General features: G+C 46.9%; 1 protein-coding gene across 3 annotated transcripts in view; it reads right to left on the reverse strand.

Moving 5' to 3' along the window:
- Positions 1-144: 144 nt before the first annotated feature.
- Positions 145-15,752, reverse strand: part of LOC148814645 (protein TANC2-like) — a 225,536-nt gene continuing 209,928 nt past the window's right edge. For all 3 annotated transcript variants that reach the window (XM_088906068.1, XM_088906067.1, XM_088906069.1), the window contains 4 exons: positions 15,656-15,747; positions 13,879-14,025; positions 8,610-8,710; positions 145-6,984 (listed from right to left, as the gene is read on the reverse strand). In XM_088906068.1, coding sequence (XP_088762194.1) covers positions 4,839-6,984; positions 8,610-8,710; positions 13,879-14,025; positions 15,656-15,747 — 2,486 coding nt within the window. In that variant the 3' untranslated portion in view covers positions 145-4,838. The remainder of the gene's footprint in view (positions 6,985-8,609; positions 8,711-13,878; positions 14,026-15,655; positions 15,748-15,752) is intronic.

Genomic DNA, 15,752 nt, shown 5'->3' on the forward strand with positions numbered 1-15,752 from the left:
CTTGTTTGAATGCATTCACCAGTGATATCAGCTGAGCTGAACATTACTGCTTCTGAGAAACATTCTGACGCACCAGGGCATCTGCAATGCAATCTGCCTATTTCTTTTTAAAAAGGGAAAAGTAACGAGCCAACCACAGACCAGTTTTCTGTCTTTGTTTTTTTCTTTGAAGTGGTAACCATTTATAAATAAGTACATTATTCTTCATACATACAGTGGATTGTACAGATTACAATCTTTCCGTAAGATAAAAACGCATTCTTTTTGAGTTTTTTTTAAACTTTATCACAGCGATCTGACAGCTCACATGTACAGACAATAGAACTCTGCTCAGCAAGCAAATACATTAAAATAAAATCATAAAAAACAAACTCTTACTTCTGATCTCCTCTTGTGGAACAGGAGAGAAAAGAGAGGGTGGGTGACTGTTAGCGACACCAGCTCCCTCGCCTCTTCCCCACTTCAATACAATATTCATATCGATATCACAAACCGCATCAGGAAATATTTATATATATACGTGTGAATCAGAGAGGAAAAAAAAGAACAAAACATGCATCGGATTATGTACAGCAAAAATCCTTTACATCAGAGATCTAGAAAAAAAGTCTTATTGTTCATTTTTAAAATTTTATTTAATTACATTGCAGAATAGAGCAGTTTCCTCAGAACCTCTCCGCCCGGCAATTTTCATTCAAAAGATAAAATCGATGCATCACCTGCTCTAGCTGTGTCCTCTGCACTGGAATTTATCTGAAGTAGGAACAGGTGTCCAGGGCCTTCAGGGTACAAGCCAGAAGATAACCTCTGGAACTAGCGTCACCTAGATAATCATCTGACATCTTTTTCAGCCTTCCTGCATAGCTTTTGTAGTAGGACTTCTCTTTCCCTGACCTTTAAAAAACAAGCACAAGAACAGCTCAGCACAATCTACATCCCCAGATCACAGGACACCAGAATCACGAATTGATTAGAGGCTTACGTGCAGCATAATGTAGGGTAAAATGCTTAATCAATTCAAGGACGGATGAACCTATAGTCAAGCAGAAATGTACTTAGCCAGTACTGAATAAATACTAACACATTTAAGCCATTAGCATGAAAGCCCACAGCAATCATCCCTTTTGTTTAACTAATGTTAAGAGTGCCCTACCCTAATTCCCAGGGGGAATTTATAATCGGAGCACTTTACGGTCTGGGTTGTGGTTGAAAGCCACATGTGTCCAAAGACAGAGCTGTTAGAATCCAAAGGGCACTTGGACCAACAGAGAGTGTAAATACTGGTCTTGTCTGCTAGGACTCAAGCTGCACTTTGCAACAGAGGGGAGAAGGAAATTCAGAATAAGAATAGACAGAAAACATCAAGGAAAGCTCACAGGTCCCTTTCTAATTCCCCCACCAGGAATAATAGCTGCCTTTCTGTTCACCTTCATAGCTATGCAACCCTTTCATCTGCTGCACTGGTGAGGAGGAAAGAGGTCAGGACAGGGAGACATAATACTGCAAAGACTTCATGCCCTGGGTCACCCCAAACGGACCAAGGTTCTCCTGCTTTGCCAGCACAAGCAACCATGTTTGGCAAGAGGTGCAGACCACAGACAAGCTTGTCTGCTTCAATCTTAGTCTCATGCACTGCGACACCTCCTGCAAACCACATGCTGGTTTCCAAATATCAGCATTCCAGCTCATCGCCTCCTTCAGGGGGTAAAGATCTCTCCACTGGAATTTTAGTCACTGAGTAACATGGGGTTACATGGTGTCATTTTAACTTTTTAAAATAATAATCAAGGACAAGTGAATTTCTTCAATGTTATATAGCTGCAGGCTGTTAAGACCTCCCAAAGGACAGGAGCTGGCAAACTGTTAAGAGACTTCAAGGCATCAAAGCTTTCTCCTACTCTGAAGGACCCAGTGCAAGTATTTCTTCACTGCCTTAACCCACGTGGGAGAAGAAAGACTGAGAGGAAAGTGTGGCCCCTCCATTTGATTTTTTACAAGCCGAAAACAAAGATGGATAAAAGCTGTGGACAGTCTAATGGTACTGGAACAGACCCCAGTCTGTCTAGTAAAATAAATCTTTTGTATTTAACTGCTGTCAAAACCTTTTCTTAAGGACAGCCTACAATATCTGTTAGATCTCCTTTTCATCTTAGAAAGGAGAAAATTAACTGGACAGAAAGGTCAAATTAATACAACATAACCAAAAGTCCTGCTTTATGTTTAAACTTTATAATTTCTTATAATTAAACAGTAGACTGATCACTCTTCAGCTTTACTTTCACACCCTGAAGCAGCTGGACACCTGAACACTACCATAAAATGAAATAAACTAGGTCTGGGAGTTGTAGTTCCAAAAGACTATACAAAGAACTACAATTCCCGGTAGCCAATGCTAAGTTCATCTTCCTGTGTGGGACTCACAAAAGGACTCTTACCTCTGTGGAGTGAAGATATTACTTTGACCACTTTTTGGTGAAAACTGCCGGGACAAAGAGATTGACAGTAGGGGGTGAGAGGGCAGCGCTTATAGTTACAGGTGATTTGATAAAATGTCCCAATCTTTCGGCCATTATGTACAGCAGATACAATTTGTGCTATAAAGGCAATACATCTTATTTCTTACAACTCTTTTTTGTTTTTAATTATTATGTATTTTATTTGCTTGGAAAAAATCCACCAAAGACAAGAACTGTTTGCTATTTTCTATTAATAAGAACAACTACTCACAATGAATTATCCAGTATTGTCATAAGTCAGAGAAGAATCCCCCTACACCCTCCAAAAAAAAACAGAATAAAAAAATAAACAGACGACAGAACGGTAAAGTGCACCCTTATATACGAACTTCACAGGCTGTTAGTGTGGAAACCTTGTGTCGGCAATAATAATTAGAAAAGCTGAAAGAAAAGTCAAGGCAAGTAAAAACTGTGTGTTTCTGGACCTCCACTGCAGCTGCTGAAGGAAAACCTATTCATGATTCCACAGTACTGTTCTTTATCTTTAAGTGCTGGAGGGGGACATGTCCAGACTACAGTATGTACTGAGAGTCAGACTGCAATTAAGAGTTACAGCGTACAAACACACCCCTTCCAAAAAATGCACCATGTTTTGACGTTTGCATAAATTAAAAAAAAGCCAGGGTACAACTGCAGCTCAAGCTAGATGAAGGTAAAAATGATCCAGTTAATGCCAGTAAGCAGAAGGTACTGGCACTGCGCTGAAACTCTCTGTGACAACCATACCTAAAGACCAGTGGGCACATACAGCTTGCAGGCAACATCATGAAAGCATACATCCACTGGTATTGCATACAGTATATGGCCTTATATTTCAATGTTTCCAGTTATATATGGTACAAAAATGATTCATCACCATCCCCCTAGAACCCCTCCCACAATTATTTCAGTTTATTGGATTTCCCAGATGTTTCCTTTTGAGTTTCCATGCAAGTTGTGATCCACAACTGCACCACGGTGAAAACTGTTACGTTTTTACAGACGCGGTAAGAAATATGTTTCTCTTACAGATCTGTTTTCTATCTCTTCGGATTGCGTGCCGAGATCACTTCCATTTCCAACTCGCGAAAACAAAAATAAATAAGAATAATTACAATAAGTCAAAAGAACGCCAGCACACAAACTCTGTGACACGCGCACACAGTTAAAAATTCAAGTATTCAAAGGCTGCGAATGTCCCCCTTTTGAAAGTGTTTTTTTCCCCCCAGAAGTTTGAAGAAAGTTGCCCTTGACTTAACACAAAATGAAATACTACAAAAAATAAAAGCCACCCCCCCCTCCCCGCCCAAAACAAAAACCAACCAAACCAAAAGTATATATATATAACTTAAAATTATAAATATTTTTCTCTTCTAGGTACAGGTTTGTCGTGAGTAAAATGGAAACATTACATTTACAGTATAGAACATGGCGATCTCTTTAAGAGCACACTTTTTTTTTTTTAAGCAGAGGAAATCAACTTTGTTCCAGGGGTGCAGCAGGAGAGGAGCCCAGGCTTCACCCTGACGGTATCGTTACCGGGCTGACACCCCGAGCCCTGACGCACACTGGGGGGGGGACAGGGAACGAGAAGGGGCTTCCGATCAGTCGGGACACGCTGGAGTGTGGACACCTCCGAGTCCTCCACAGGGCCATCGGGACGCAGCCCCTCAGCTTTTGAGCGCGTTTCTGAAATCGTCGTGGCAGGAGCGGCTAGTGCCAGGGGACATAGTGCGGCTAGTGCCAGGGGTTCAGATTTTATCACACAGAAAAGCAGCTTCGCCCGTTGCTACAGAAATAAAAGCTCAGAAACTAACAAGAAGGTACTGCAGTGATTTACTCTACAAGATAATCGCGAGTTGAGCATCCTGGATCGTGTTTTTAAAATCACCATAAAATGTTTTTTTTTTGTTTTTAAATTTTAAAAAGCACTCTTCTAGAGGATTAATACTTCGAAACGTGTTGCATGCAAAACTTGCTTGCCTTTTTTTTTAAGCCGTTCTTTGGCTTAAAATCGAATTTCGAAAAACGAAACCACCTACAGATTTTCATCCGCGCTGGAGTACTACGTCGGCACGGGACTACTGGAGGCTGTGGAGATCCCTAGGAGCTGTGCTCGCTTCGCACGCGAGGGCACGGATGGGCAATTAGTGCAAGACCCACACAGCATCACCTTTGTTGTGTGGGAGTCCGTGGGTGCGACCGATTTCGTCTTGCGGTTTTCAAAGTCTGTGTGCTCTGGACAGGTCTACATTCGTCCTCTGAAGAGTCCCACGCTTTGGGGATCCGAAGCCTGTCTCTGCTATCCCTTCCCTCCCCCTCCACCGCTCGCCCCTCCCGCACCTACACATTCGACTCCACGAAAGGTCTCTTTGGTTTGATAGGCGAAGTTTGCCCCTGCCTGGAGTCCCTGGAGAGCTGCCTGTACATGCTGTCCTGGTAGGCCTGCGCTACGGGCAGAGTCCGGGCCACCTTGACGTCGGGGTACGTGGGCACCTGGCTCACCCTCTCCAAGATGTCCCCTCCGCCCACCCCGCCCCCCATCCGGGAGCCGTTGGCCAGCTTGGCCAGCGAGGGCGGCGGTGCGTAGTAGTCGTCGTCCAGGAGGTGGCCGTTCTGGGCGTTGTTGGTCTTGTTGTAGTAGGCGATATTGCCCAGGGAGGTGGGGGGGCTGTAAGAAGAGCCGCCGCCCCCGCCGCCCCCCTGCTGGACCAGGTTCCCGGGGGAGGTGGGGCTGGTGATGACGGTGTCCAGAGAAGACACTGCCCAAGGCCGTGACGGCTGGTGGAGGTACTGCTGAGTCCGGGCTGTCTTGTCGATGATGCCCATGAACGGGGTGGTCCGCGACCGCGTGGTCTCGGCCGCGTACACCCCCCCCGCCCGGCCGTCGCCCCCTCCCGCCCCCTGCGAAGGCGAGACGGGCGAGAGGTCGTCGCAGGCGCGCTCGTAGGAGGGCTTCAGCGGGATCTCCATCTGCTGGATGGAGGCGGAGGGCCGGAAGCCCGGGGCCAGGCTGCAGCCGGAGCCCGACGAGAGGCTGTTGCTGGAGGGGGAGAAGCGCAGGCCCACGCTCTGGGAGTGGATGAGAGGCCGGGGCGTCGGGGGGTGAGGCTTGATCTCGGAGGGGTTGGCGCTGACGGGCCGGCGAACCAGGTGGGGGATTTCCGGGGAGCCCAGCTGGCACTGGGGCATGCCGGCCGAGCGCTCCAGGTCGTGCTTGGATACGGGGTAGTAAGCCGCAGACTGGCTCCGGCTGATCTGCGGCGTTTGACCATAGCGCACTCCGGCCGGCCCCCCTCCTCCGCCGCCACCACGGTAGGCAGAGGACGGCCGCTGGGGGAGCTCATCCTTCATGAGCCCCGAATCGACCCCTCCTCCCCGCCCCCCGTGCTGGCAGATGGCCCCGGCGCTCAGGCTGGCTTGCACCTGTGGCATGGGCCGGCCGTCCAGGGAAGGCTGGTACACCAGCCGGCTCTCCACGTCCACCGATCCCCCCTGGTAGCGGCTGCTGATGGGGTGCGCCATCTGGCCGTAGGCCCCGCCGCCCATCACCGCGCTGGAGTGCACCGCGGAGCTGGGCTGGTTGGTGCGCACGATCTGGGCCTTGGCTGGCTGCAGCCTCAGGCCCGGCTGCTGCTGGGAGGACTGGGAGGACTGGGAAGTCAACTGGTAGGACCTCTGGCTGCTCATCTTGGACAGCGGAGACTTGGGCCTCCCCGGGAGCTGCTCTTGCTGGTAGCGCACTGGGGATCCCGATGGCGGCCGGTACAGGCACATGCTCTCCGCCGGCGGGCTCGCTCTGTACTGGGGTCCCCGGCGCAGGGGAGAGGGAGGGGGGCTCTGGTAGTCCTTGCCTTGACCCCCTCCTCCGCCTCCTCCACTGCCCAGGGGGGGCGGGGGACTGAAGCGGTAGGAGGGCACCTGGTGGGCCGGGGAGGTGTGGGGTGGGCTGGGACGGTAGTGGGAGTTCTGGTGCGTGGGAGACAGGGACGGCGAGGTGGACTGGTAGCTCTGTCTGGTCGGGGAGGCCATGGAAGGGGGGCTGGGGCGGAAGTCAAAGGACTGACCCAGCGGCGAGCCCCCCGAGAGGTACGCGGAGTCGCGGTGGGCCGGGGACGGCGGGGGGCTCTGGATGATGGGCAGGCTGGCAGGGTTGGATCGGGGCTCGGGCGGCAGACCGATGGACATGCCCTCCATGTCCCGGTCGAGGTAGTCCTCGTCCTCGAAGAGGTCCTGCACGGGCTCCATGTCCTCCAGCCGCGGCTCTGGGGGAGGAGGGGGCTCCTCGGCCGGGGGCGGAGGAGGGGGCGGGGAGGGGGGCTGCTCCACCTCCAGCTGCTGCTGCTGCTGCTGCTGCTGCTGCTGCTGCTGCTGCTGGCTGACCTGCCGGCACTCCTCCTCCACACGCAGCAGCAGCCGCTGGATCTCCCTGTTGTTGGGACACTGCTTCATGGCTTCATTCAGGTCCTCCAGGGCTGCGGGGAACTGCCTGCAGGGGGCAGCAGAGAGGGACACAGACAGAGAGAGAGAGAGAGAGACAGGTGGTGATGGACAGAGAGAAGGTCCAGGGGGAGGATTAAAACAGGTACAGAAATAAAAAGGGACATTAATGAAAACGGCAGAGAGAGAGATTGACAGAAGGAGCGGGAGAGTAGAGCAAGGGACGGCAAACAGAATCAAACAACGCAGAGTAGCAGGAGAGGACAGTGGCGTCAGAGAGAAAGCGGAGGAGACGCACATGGCGCCGGACAGGTGTGAAAGAGGGTGAGGGGGGAAAGAGACAGGTGTGGGAGAGGGAGGGAGAGAGAAAGAATTGATATGTGAAAAAGAGACTAGCCAGGAAGAGGGACTATTAAACCTTAGAGGCTCCCGGTGAGGGGTTAGCGCCTCTAGATGGGCAGGGTTAAGAGTGAAGGGCTTCAGAGACCAGGTGGAGACCTGGTCTGATGTGAGCTGCTTGTACAGAATTTTGAAAAGCCAACAACCCCTGGTCCCACTACACCTGGCTGGGGTTCACATCTCAAAGCCTTGGGCTGCAGGGCAAAAAGTGTTCCCCAGAATTTTGCAATAGCGTCTGTAAAAATTTTAAGGAGCACATCCAGCAAGACACAAGAGAGGCTTGGGAAAGAGATAAGAAAAATAATATGAGCTCTGGAAAATTAGTTGATATTTTTCTGAAATTTTGCTCTGTTAAAAACAGCATTGACAGGTGTGCTGCTTTTTTTTAAGTGGTTCTCGAGGAAGTGTCTTTGATGTTAATCAGATATTCAAGATTCACGGGGACCCATATTTCAGTCTTGAAAATGCTCAGTATAGTGGGTTAACAATGAACATGAGAACGGTCAATGGGGGTTACTGGGATACCCTGGTATCTGTTGGGGTCCTGCAATCTAAATCTGCTAGCCAAGTTTTCAGAATCCAATGTCATTGAAATGATCCTGTATTGAAATTAATTTTGTATTGCTCTTAGATCATGGTTAAGTAAGATCAGCCCTTAGCTCATTTTAATTTACTGCATGTAAAGAGAAAAATAACACTGAGAATCAAAACAAAAAAATGAGGAACAGAAAGAAACAGGGAGGTTCTTGTGCCTTCATTCTGTTTTCTAGAGCAGTTAACCACTGAACATGAGAAAAAAAAAACTAATGAAAATGTCAAAGAAATGTACAATGTACGAATCAACAGTTAATGAAAAGAACATGAAGGAAAATATGCCAGATGAGTGCATCTTTCAGCTAAATAGAAATGTCACTGCATTTAATTTTAGAATGCTTAAGATTTATGTCGTAAAAAAATGTTTAAAGAAGAGAGACTGTGGCAAACTTATGGTATGCTGCAAATGTATCTTGCTCATAAGTTGCTTCCAAAAGCATAATGCCTCCAATGCAAATGAATGCAAATTGATTTTGCGCTAATAGTAGCAATGTGGAATAAAAACTGAGACCAGCGATTCTGCTGCCAATGGGAGAAACTCCAGGAGGCTGGATTCTCGAAGCGCTGAGAGACACCGTTTTTCCTCCCGGCACTCTCGGGAACCGCAGTGCGGCTCCGTGGTCCCACCTGCTCTAGAAAACAGGATCCCGCTGCCTGTCTTTCTGTCCCTGTCTCCGTTACCTGCTGCTGCGCTTGGCACGGGCTCTGGCGTAATAGGCCTCGTATGATTTTGGTTTCAACTCTAGCGCCTTGGTGGCAAACTCCTCAGCCATTCCAAAGTCCTGAAAGCAACAACAGGTCCAACCGTCATGCACTGTATCAGCACTGGAAGCGCCAGGCCGGGCGGGCATCTCGCCCACGGCAGCCCCAGAGCAGTGATTAGCTGTGTGTGTGTGAGCCCCACACTGCGCACACACACACACACACACATACAGTACACGCACACACACAGACGCACGTTTCCCCTTGTTCGCTAAAGCAAGGTTGGTCAGCAAGCGGCTCCTCTCGCGCACTCCATTGCCTGAACTTAATGCAAGCAGCTCTTTAATTGATATATTGATCCTGCTGATCAACAGCAACACAACTAAAGGAGCTGGCTGCAGCCCAGTTCTGCAATGGAGAGAGCCATCAGGTGTGTGCGACTCACAGCAAAGGCTAATCTGGGCCTGGCTGTGCACACATGGTGGATACTGCAAATGAAAAGAACTGGCATAGCAGGGAAAAGCAAAGCATTTCGGTACAAGTAGGCCTAGTCAGCTAAATTCCAGGGCTTTCAAACTCAAGATAATGTTCAATACATCCATCTATGTCTCAGAAATGTGAAGTATTTCCAATTCAGCTGATTAACTGAATCACATGTTCCCTTGTGTTTCTGGCTCTGGCTGGAGGTCATCTGCTTAAGAAACCCTATTGAATAATGACCCCAATATTAAACAAAACCAAACATGTTTTCCAATGATTATTAATTATCGTTATTTTCAATGACTGAATATGAACAGCAGAACTGCAGGTAAACTGATTCACTGTATGGAAGGACAAAGCCCCTGTGTGAGAGCGTGGAATTCAGACTTCACTTGGGGGGTGAAAGAGTTGGTTTTGGGGGACCCCTGCTGTCCTGGGAGGGCTGGGAAGGATGTGTAAACCGATCACTTTAGATTACAACAAAAACACCACTGTCCTCAACCCCCCAGTCTCAGATCACTGTGGGTGCCGCTAAGTGGTAAAATGCACTCCGGTTTCAGGACTTGTGTTTGTGTATTATATTGGGATAAGAGAAATTTATAGATATAAATAAGATAAGATAAAATATAAAATATATAAAATCTTATAAAATGATATTGAAATAAAAAAAACAAAAATACATGGTATGATGCAAAACACAAAACAGTATTAGACTTAATTTATATAGATAAAAGTGGAGGCAGTCATTTGGACTCCATACAACCTCGCCAGCTGTTTACAAAACACCACTGTCCATGAACCAGAAGCACTGATATATTTGGGATATGCTGGAACAACAGGCTCATTTCTCAACATGAACTAGATGATTGTTTTTTGCATATTGGAAACCTCCTTTGTGAAATTTGCAAACTGTCTTATGAGAGTCAATGAGAAGTGTTCAGTGTAAAAGTTTTAAAGCTCAGCACAGAAAATGCCAATATCGCTTTCCCAGATCCCTCTGGTCCGTTCAGAGCAAGCAGTAACTCCTTGAGGTGGACAGGTGGTCTGCGGAGGAACACCAGGTCCCCTTGGCCAGCAGTGTCGTGGGGAAACAGAGATAATAGGTACTGCAGTGCAGTAAAAGGCTTATTAACTCCGGCCGTGTGGCATGAGCTTCAGGGATTGAGAACCGACACCTCAGCATCACTATGAAGCTGGACATCAAGCTCTTTAACTGCTTTTGTTTTAAGTGTTTCTTTCATTTTAACCAAAAAAGCTGCCATCCTCATTCAGGACAGCCTCACGGTCAGCTGGTTTTCATTCCAGCTGAGCTCTGAGTGACTTGACTCAATCAACTCTTTACTGAATTACTATACGTTGGTTGCCGAGTTTAAAGAAATGGTCCCTATAAAAAAAAAAGGGCTGTTCAGACTACTGCCCTATAAGCATTTTTCCAGACACACAAGAGCTGAAATCCATCCATCCATTTTTTAATTGATTCATCCAATACAGGGTCTTGGGGGGACAGTCTGCCCCATTAACTGTACAATATACGACAATGTACAAGCAATGGGTGCAAGGTAGGATACACTAGTATCCTGGGACTCCAGTCCATCAGAGAACACAACTGTGGGAAGAAACCCACGCGAACAGGGGGAGAACATACAGACTCCACGCAGACAGCACCCCAGGAATGGAACCCAGGGCCCCAGTACTGCGAGAGGTTAGTAATGCGAACCTCTGTACCACTGCACCGCTGAAATCTATCAGCACAAACCCACACAGAAGCATGGCACACGGGACTTGAACACGTCACAACACACACGCCAAGTCAAAGACAACACAACGCCTACCCTGACAAGCTCGCACAAACGCAACGCCACAAGCGGTTGCGTGACGGAGCTGGCAGAAAGAGCGATGCACGGAGACAAAGACTTGCCACAGAAGCATGCGGCCATATCTGCTCTCAGCTGTCCCTGCCTGAGAGTTCAGCTCTGCTCTGAAGCTCTCGCCTGTCTAACTCCCTCCCAGGAAAAAAAACACATCTTAAACCTGCGAGTCGGTATGTCACTTGTTCTTTTTCTTATCTGGTCCTGTTTCACAATATCTAAACTTCTACAGCACGAGCTGTACAATTTTGCGGGTACATCAACGCAACACAAAGACACAACATGTATTACTGTATATACCCACAGCACAGCTACATATACATACAGGACACATGCACAGATACCGAACTTGAGTCGAGACACTCCCATACACATAGCACTGCACATTACACTTCTCTAAGCGCCGTCACTGTAACCCCTGCAATGCCAAGATTTCACTTTAGCTTAAATTACATTTTACGACATTACTAAACTGGGTAAAGTGAATAAAGAAATGTGGCGGGCACTTTTTCATACTTCTATTTACTGGTTATAAAGTACCAGCAATACAGAATTGAAGAGGAAGTGACAAGTAGTCCACAAGGCTTTGAAATATTTGCATCTCGGCCCCTAAGTCTTCATCTCTGTTTCTGACTCATGTATCTGACTGGATGATCTGTTGTGTTGCTGAAGGCGATATTGTGAGGGACTGAACTGCATTCTCTACTGGTTCCACCCCTTTTCAACAGGACTGAGATCTAAAGGTACTTATGGTTGGACAGAGTGATTTATCTCAGTCTTCTCCAACCAAGAATGCATCCCCTGCCACTGAGGGAGTTCAATGGTTTTGCCCTGGAGTTCCTGAAGTTTCTTTGGGAGTTAAAACTGAACTTAAAACCAAGAACAGGAGGCATGTATTTACGCTAAGGGTTGTGGGAATATGGAGCAACCTACAGAAACAGCTGCATGAAACCCTTGTGTCAGTTAGCTACTATTAAACAGACTAGACGTGCCAAATGGCCTCCTCTCTTTTGAAATTTTTGTTATGTTCTTAAAGCCAGAGGGTACATCAGACTCCTTCCGTTTGCAAGAATGAAAATAAGCTTGGGATGAATCGTTTTAAAATGTACAGCTGTCTGCACTTAAGACAAAAAGAAGCACTTAAAAGTAAAGAGGTTTCCAAATCCAAAACCATTCATCAAAATACAGTAGCCATTCAGCTTGTAAGTAAAAGAAACAGCTCTTCACATATTTTGAATTTGATTTTTAATAGGAAACCAATCTGGATTCCCTGTTAATCAAGTGAGAAAAACTCCAATTAATGTAATTACAAGACATTGAATTTAAGTTGGAAAAGACCTACATTTGCACATATCAATTTTCACTGGGCGTTTCAAGGTTTCGGAGGACAATTATGTCTTGATTGCCTGTTCCACATATATTGTAAGTGATCAGTAAGGGAGAAGCAGGGTAAAAAAACTTCACAGCACAAACACCTGTGGTGCAACAAAAAATTTGAAGCTAATGCATCAAGTGCAAGAAGTCAGGAACTACTGAGCCAGGAAGGATCCCACAGCGGCATCTGAATCCAAAAAGGCGGAGGATCAGACACTGCCGGCTTGCTAAAACTCAAATTCAGGCTCCGTCATTCCTGACCTTTCCTTTCAGCTACTGGAATCTAAGCAACAGGAGTACAGAACCCAATAGGCACAGCCTGACAGGCTCCGCAGGATGAAGTGAGCTTCAGCGCTAGTCTCCAGATCAATATATACCCACCCTGTTTGGGGTTGATAACTGTTTAATAGCTGGCTTCCCTGCTATGAATCCTGGGGGGAATGAGGGGGCAGCTGTGCAGAGCCAGTTGCCTTCTGACACACTGTGAGCTCCACAGCGCCTGACAGGAGAGCTAGTGCTGACTGGAGTAGAGGTGAATCTGTTGCTGATGTCACTCAAAGCCTGCAGGCGCCCATGAAGGAGCAGGAGCTTCTATTTCTCCAAGAGCTCAATGAGTCTGGCCTACTAATGCACACCCTAAAGAGGCCCTCTTTCCTGCCTCTGACCTGCTTACAGGGTACTGCTTTGCACAGGGGCAATGTCCTGAAGATGTCCTGTAAATCTGAAGGAGTGACTAGGAACAATAAGAATCTTGAGACTCCTTTACTTTTCCCTGTTTCATCAATATGTTGTCTTTCTTTGAGGAAAAACATGCAAACCTTAAAGAGGTGCTGGCAGTGTATGAAATGTAAAAGTTTTGCATTTGCAAATAATATAAATTTATTTAGGACCAGAAACTTTTTTTTTTATTTGCACTCTAAACGTATGTGCAGTACTATCTCAGGAGTGCAGGAATATGCTCAAGGACACACAATATGAACAGTTTGCTAAAATCAACACACCAGCAAAGGAATATACACAGGCCAGTTTTACTCAGTAGTTAATAAGAGCATGAACATGCTGTAAAGCATTTACAATTTCTGTATTTGGCACTATTTATAAAGAAGCAATTAACATTTGTTTAAAAACAGTTTTAGTGAAAAATGCACATGGAGGATAGAAATTATTAATGTAGTCCTCATTAATTTAGTGGTTTATTCAAATATTTTGAGCAATGATCAAACGTTTCAGCCAGTCTGCTGCAGTTTGGCTTGTTGTTTGCATGAGGCTGCTTACTGTGTGTTCCTGAGCTCAGGGTGAGAATTTTCTCCGGATGGTTTCAGCATGTTCATCTAAAATCCACGGACAGCACGAAGAAGAGGAAATGATTCCAGACCCTTTCCCGCCCTCTGCCCCTTCTTTTAAAAATGGTCATTATTCCAATCATTTCTGCGACGTTCACAGTGGGGTGAGTCTGAAACAGGCCTGGTCTGCCGCCATGCCCCGCCTCCCCCGCCCCCAGAACCCAGAACCCAGAACCCACTCACGTTCATTTTCCGGCGGCAGCGGGACAGGTTGAGCAGCAGGGAGACCTTGAGCTCCCGGAAGGTTTTGAGGTCCTCGCTGAAGCCCTCCCGGGGGAACTTCTTGAGGGCGTACTGGTACCTCTGCGCCGCCTCCTTCACCTTCCCCTTCTGCGGCACGCAGAGACACGCAGGCCAGCGGGCACGGGACGCAACAGGAGGGAGAAGTGACAGGGCAGGCATTGACACACTGGCACCAGCACTGCTGCGAACCTGCACACTGAGCCCAGGGGCAGTCATTCTGGGGCTTTAAAAACCATTTTCCCGCAGTCCCTTCACATGCACATTATAGACATCGGCCTCCTGGCCTGCATCAGGCCCTGACTGGGGTGCACATGTCACCAAACTCAGGTGTTTGTGCCTATTTGCTTTGTGCTTGGAGTTTTGTCACAGTTGTATTGTCTTTACTTTCCAATTTGATTTTAACCAGCAATAATTGGATTCTGTGTCGTCCATTATCTACCGATATCATCCTCTGTTTTCATTTCAGTCTGTTTTCAGACGAAAGACACGGTACGTGTAGAACTGATACTGGCCCTTTAAAAGCAGGCTAAAAGTGTGTGAGTGTGTGTATCACGCAAGTACATAAGCATTTAAACTTATGTACATTATTATTTAAACCCAGACATAATTAACATGTACAGACAGCTGTTCAGCATTCCTGTATATTGCTAGGCTTAAGCATGGTAAACCTTCCCACAACTGCTAGTACTAGCAGTACTAAATTTAGACCATCTGTTCTTCAAAGAGGAAACTATAAAAAAATAATTTATTTCAAGCACAGTGGGCAGTAGCTAAAACAGGATATTCTACAAAGCTCTTAAGTTATTTCCTATATTTAACAGACATAGGAAGGCACACATGCTAGTGATGAATTTTCACCAGCAGATGGGGATATTGCTATGTGCTCTAAACACAACAGCTTCAGTCCATTATGACTCTTTGTTAGACAGCCACTGGTCTAACAAACAAGAAATGTGTTGCAGTCCTACAGTACTGTACATAAATCCATCCATTTTCTAAACCATTAGCCGGAGCCTAACCCAGCAAGCAACGGGCACAAGGCAGGATACACCCTGGATGGGATGCCAGTCCATTGCAGGTCCTTCATAAACAGTAAGACTATTTCTAAGTCTATAGCCTTCTTTTCTTATTAAACATAAATCTAGTATTCATCGTTTTAGTTTTGCCCACACCGTCTCCTTAGATACTTCCCAGTATTAGTCAGGAAGACTGAAGAGAGATGTAAGCTCTCAAGAGTGTGTGTGCTGCTCCCCACACAAACTTAATACAGGCTGGACAACGGGTGTGAACAGGGGACATGCTTATGAGACCTCTGTTATCATCTTCACACTCCACAGAAAACCCAATCAAGAGCACTCACAGTACCTGGACGTTACATCAGAGCCTCACTGAGGCTTGATGTGTGAAATACTGTACATCTCACTCTAGTGTACTGAATTAGCTGGAGACACATTAATGTAAAGATATCAACAGATAAACACATGATTAAAGGGGGTGTATATAGAGTTCTGTGCTATACTGTAAAGACCATTAGGCACAAATCTAGCAACAATACATACAGAAAGTCGAGGGATGAAGAAGTATGTGGAACAGTTCATCTGAAATCTGAAGAAGTGAAACGCTGTGAAGGCTGCTCTGTAATCACTGAAGGACGCCCCGGCCTGCTGGCAGACCGCCAGAGCAGGGAGCAGTGGGGACAAGCCGAGAGGCGTCTCACCTTGTAGAAGCTGTCGCCCTCCTCGATGAGCTTGCTCAGCAGGATAATCATGATGTCGGGCTTAGACGTGGCCATCGCCCATGTCGCGGGACCTGCA

The sequence above is a fragment of the Atractosteus spatula genome, chromosome 26 (genome assembly GCF_055471065.1).
Source record: "Atractosteus spatula isolate fAtrSpa1 chromosome 26, fAtrSpa1.hap1, whole genome shotgun sequence".
Lineage (NCBI taxonomy): Eukaryota > Metazoa > Chordata > Actinopteri > Semionotiformes > Lepisosteidae > Atractosteus > Atractosteus spatula.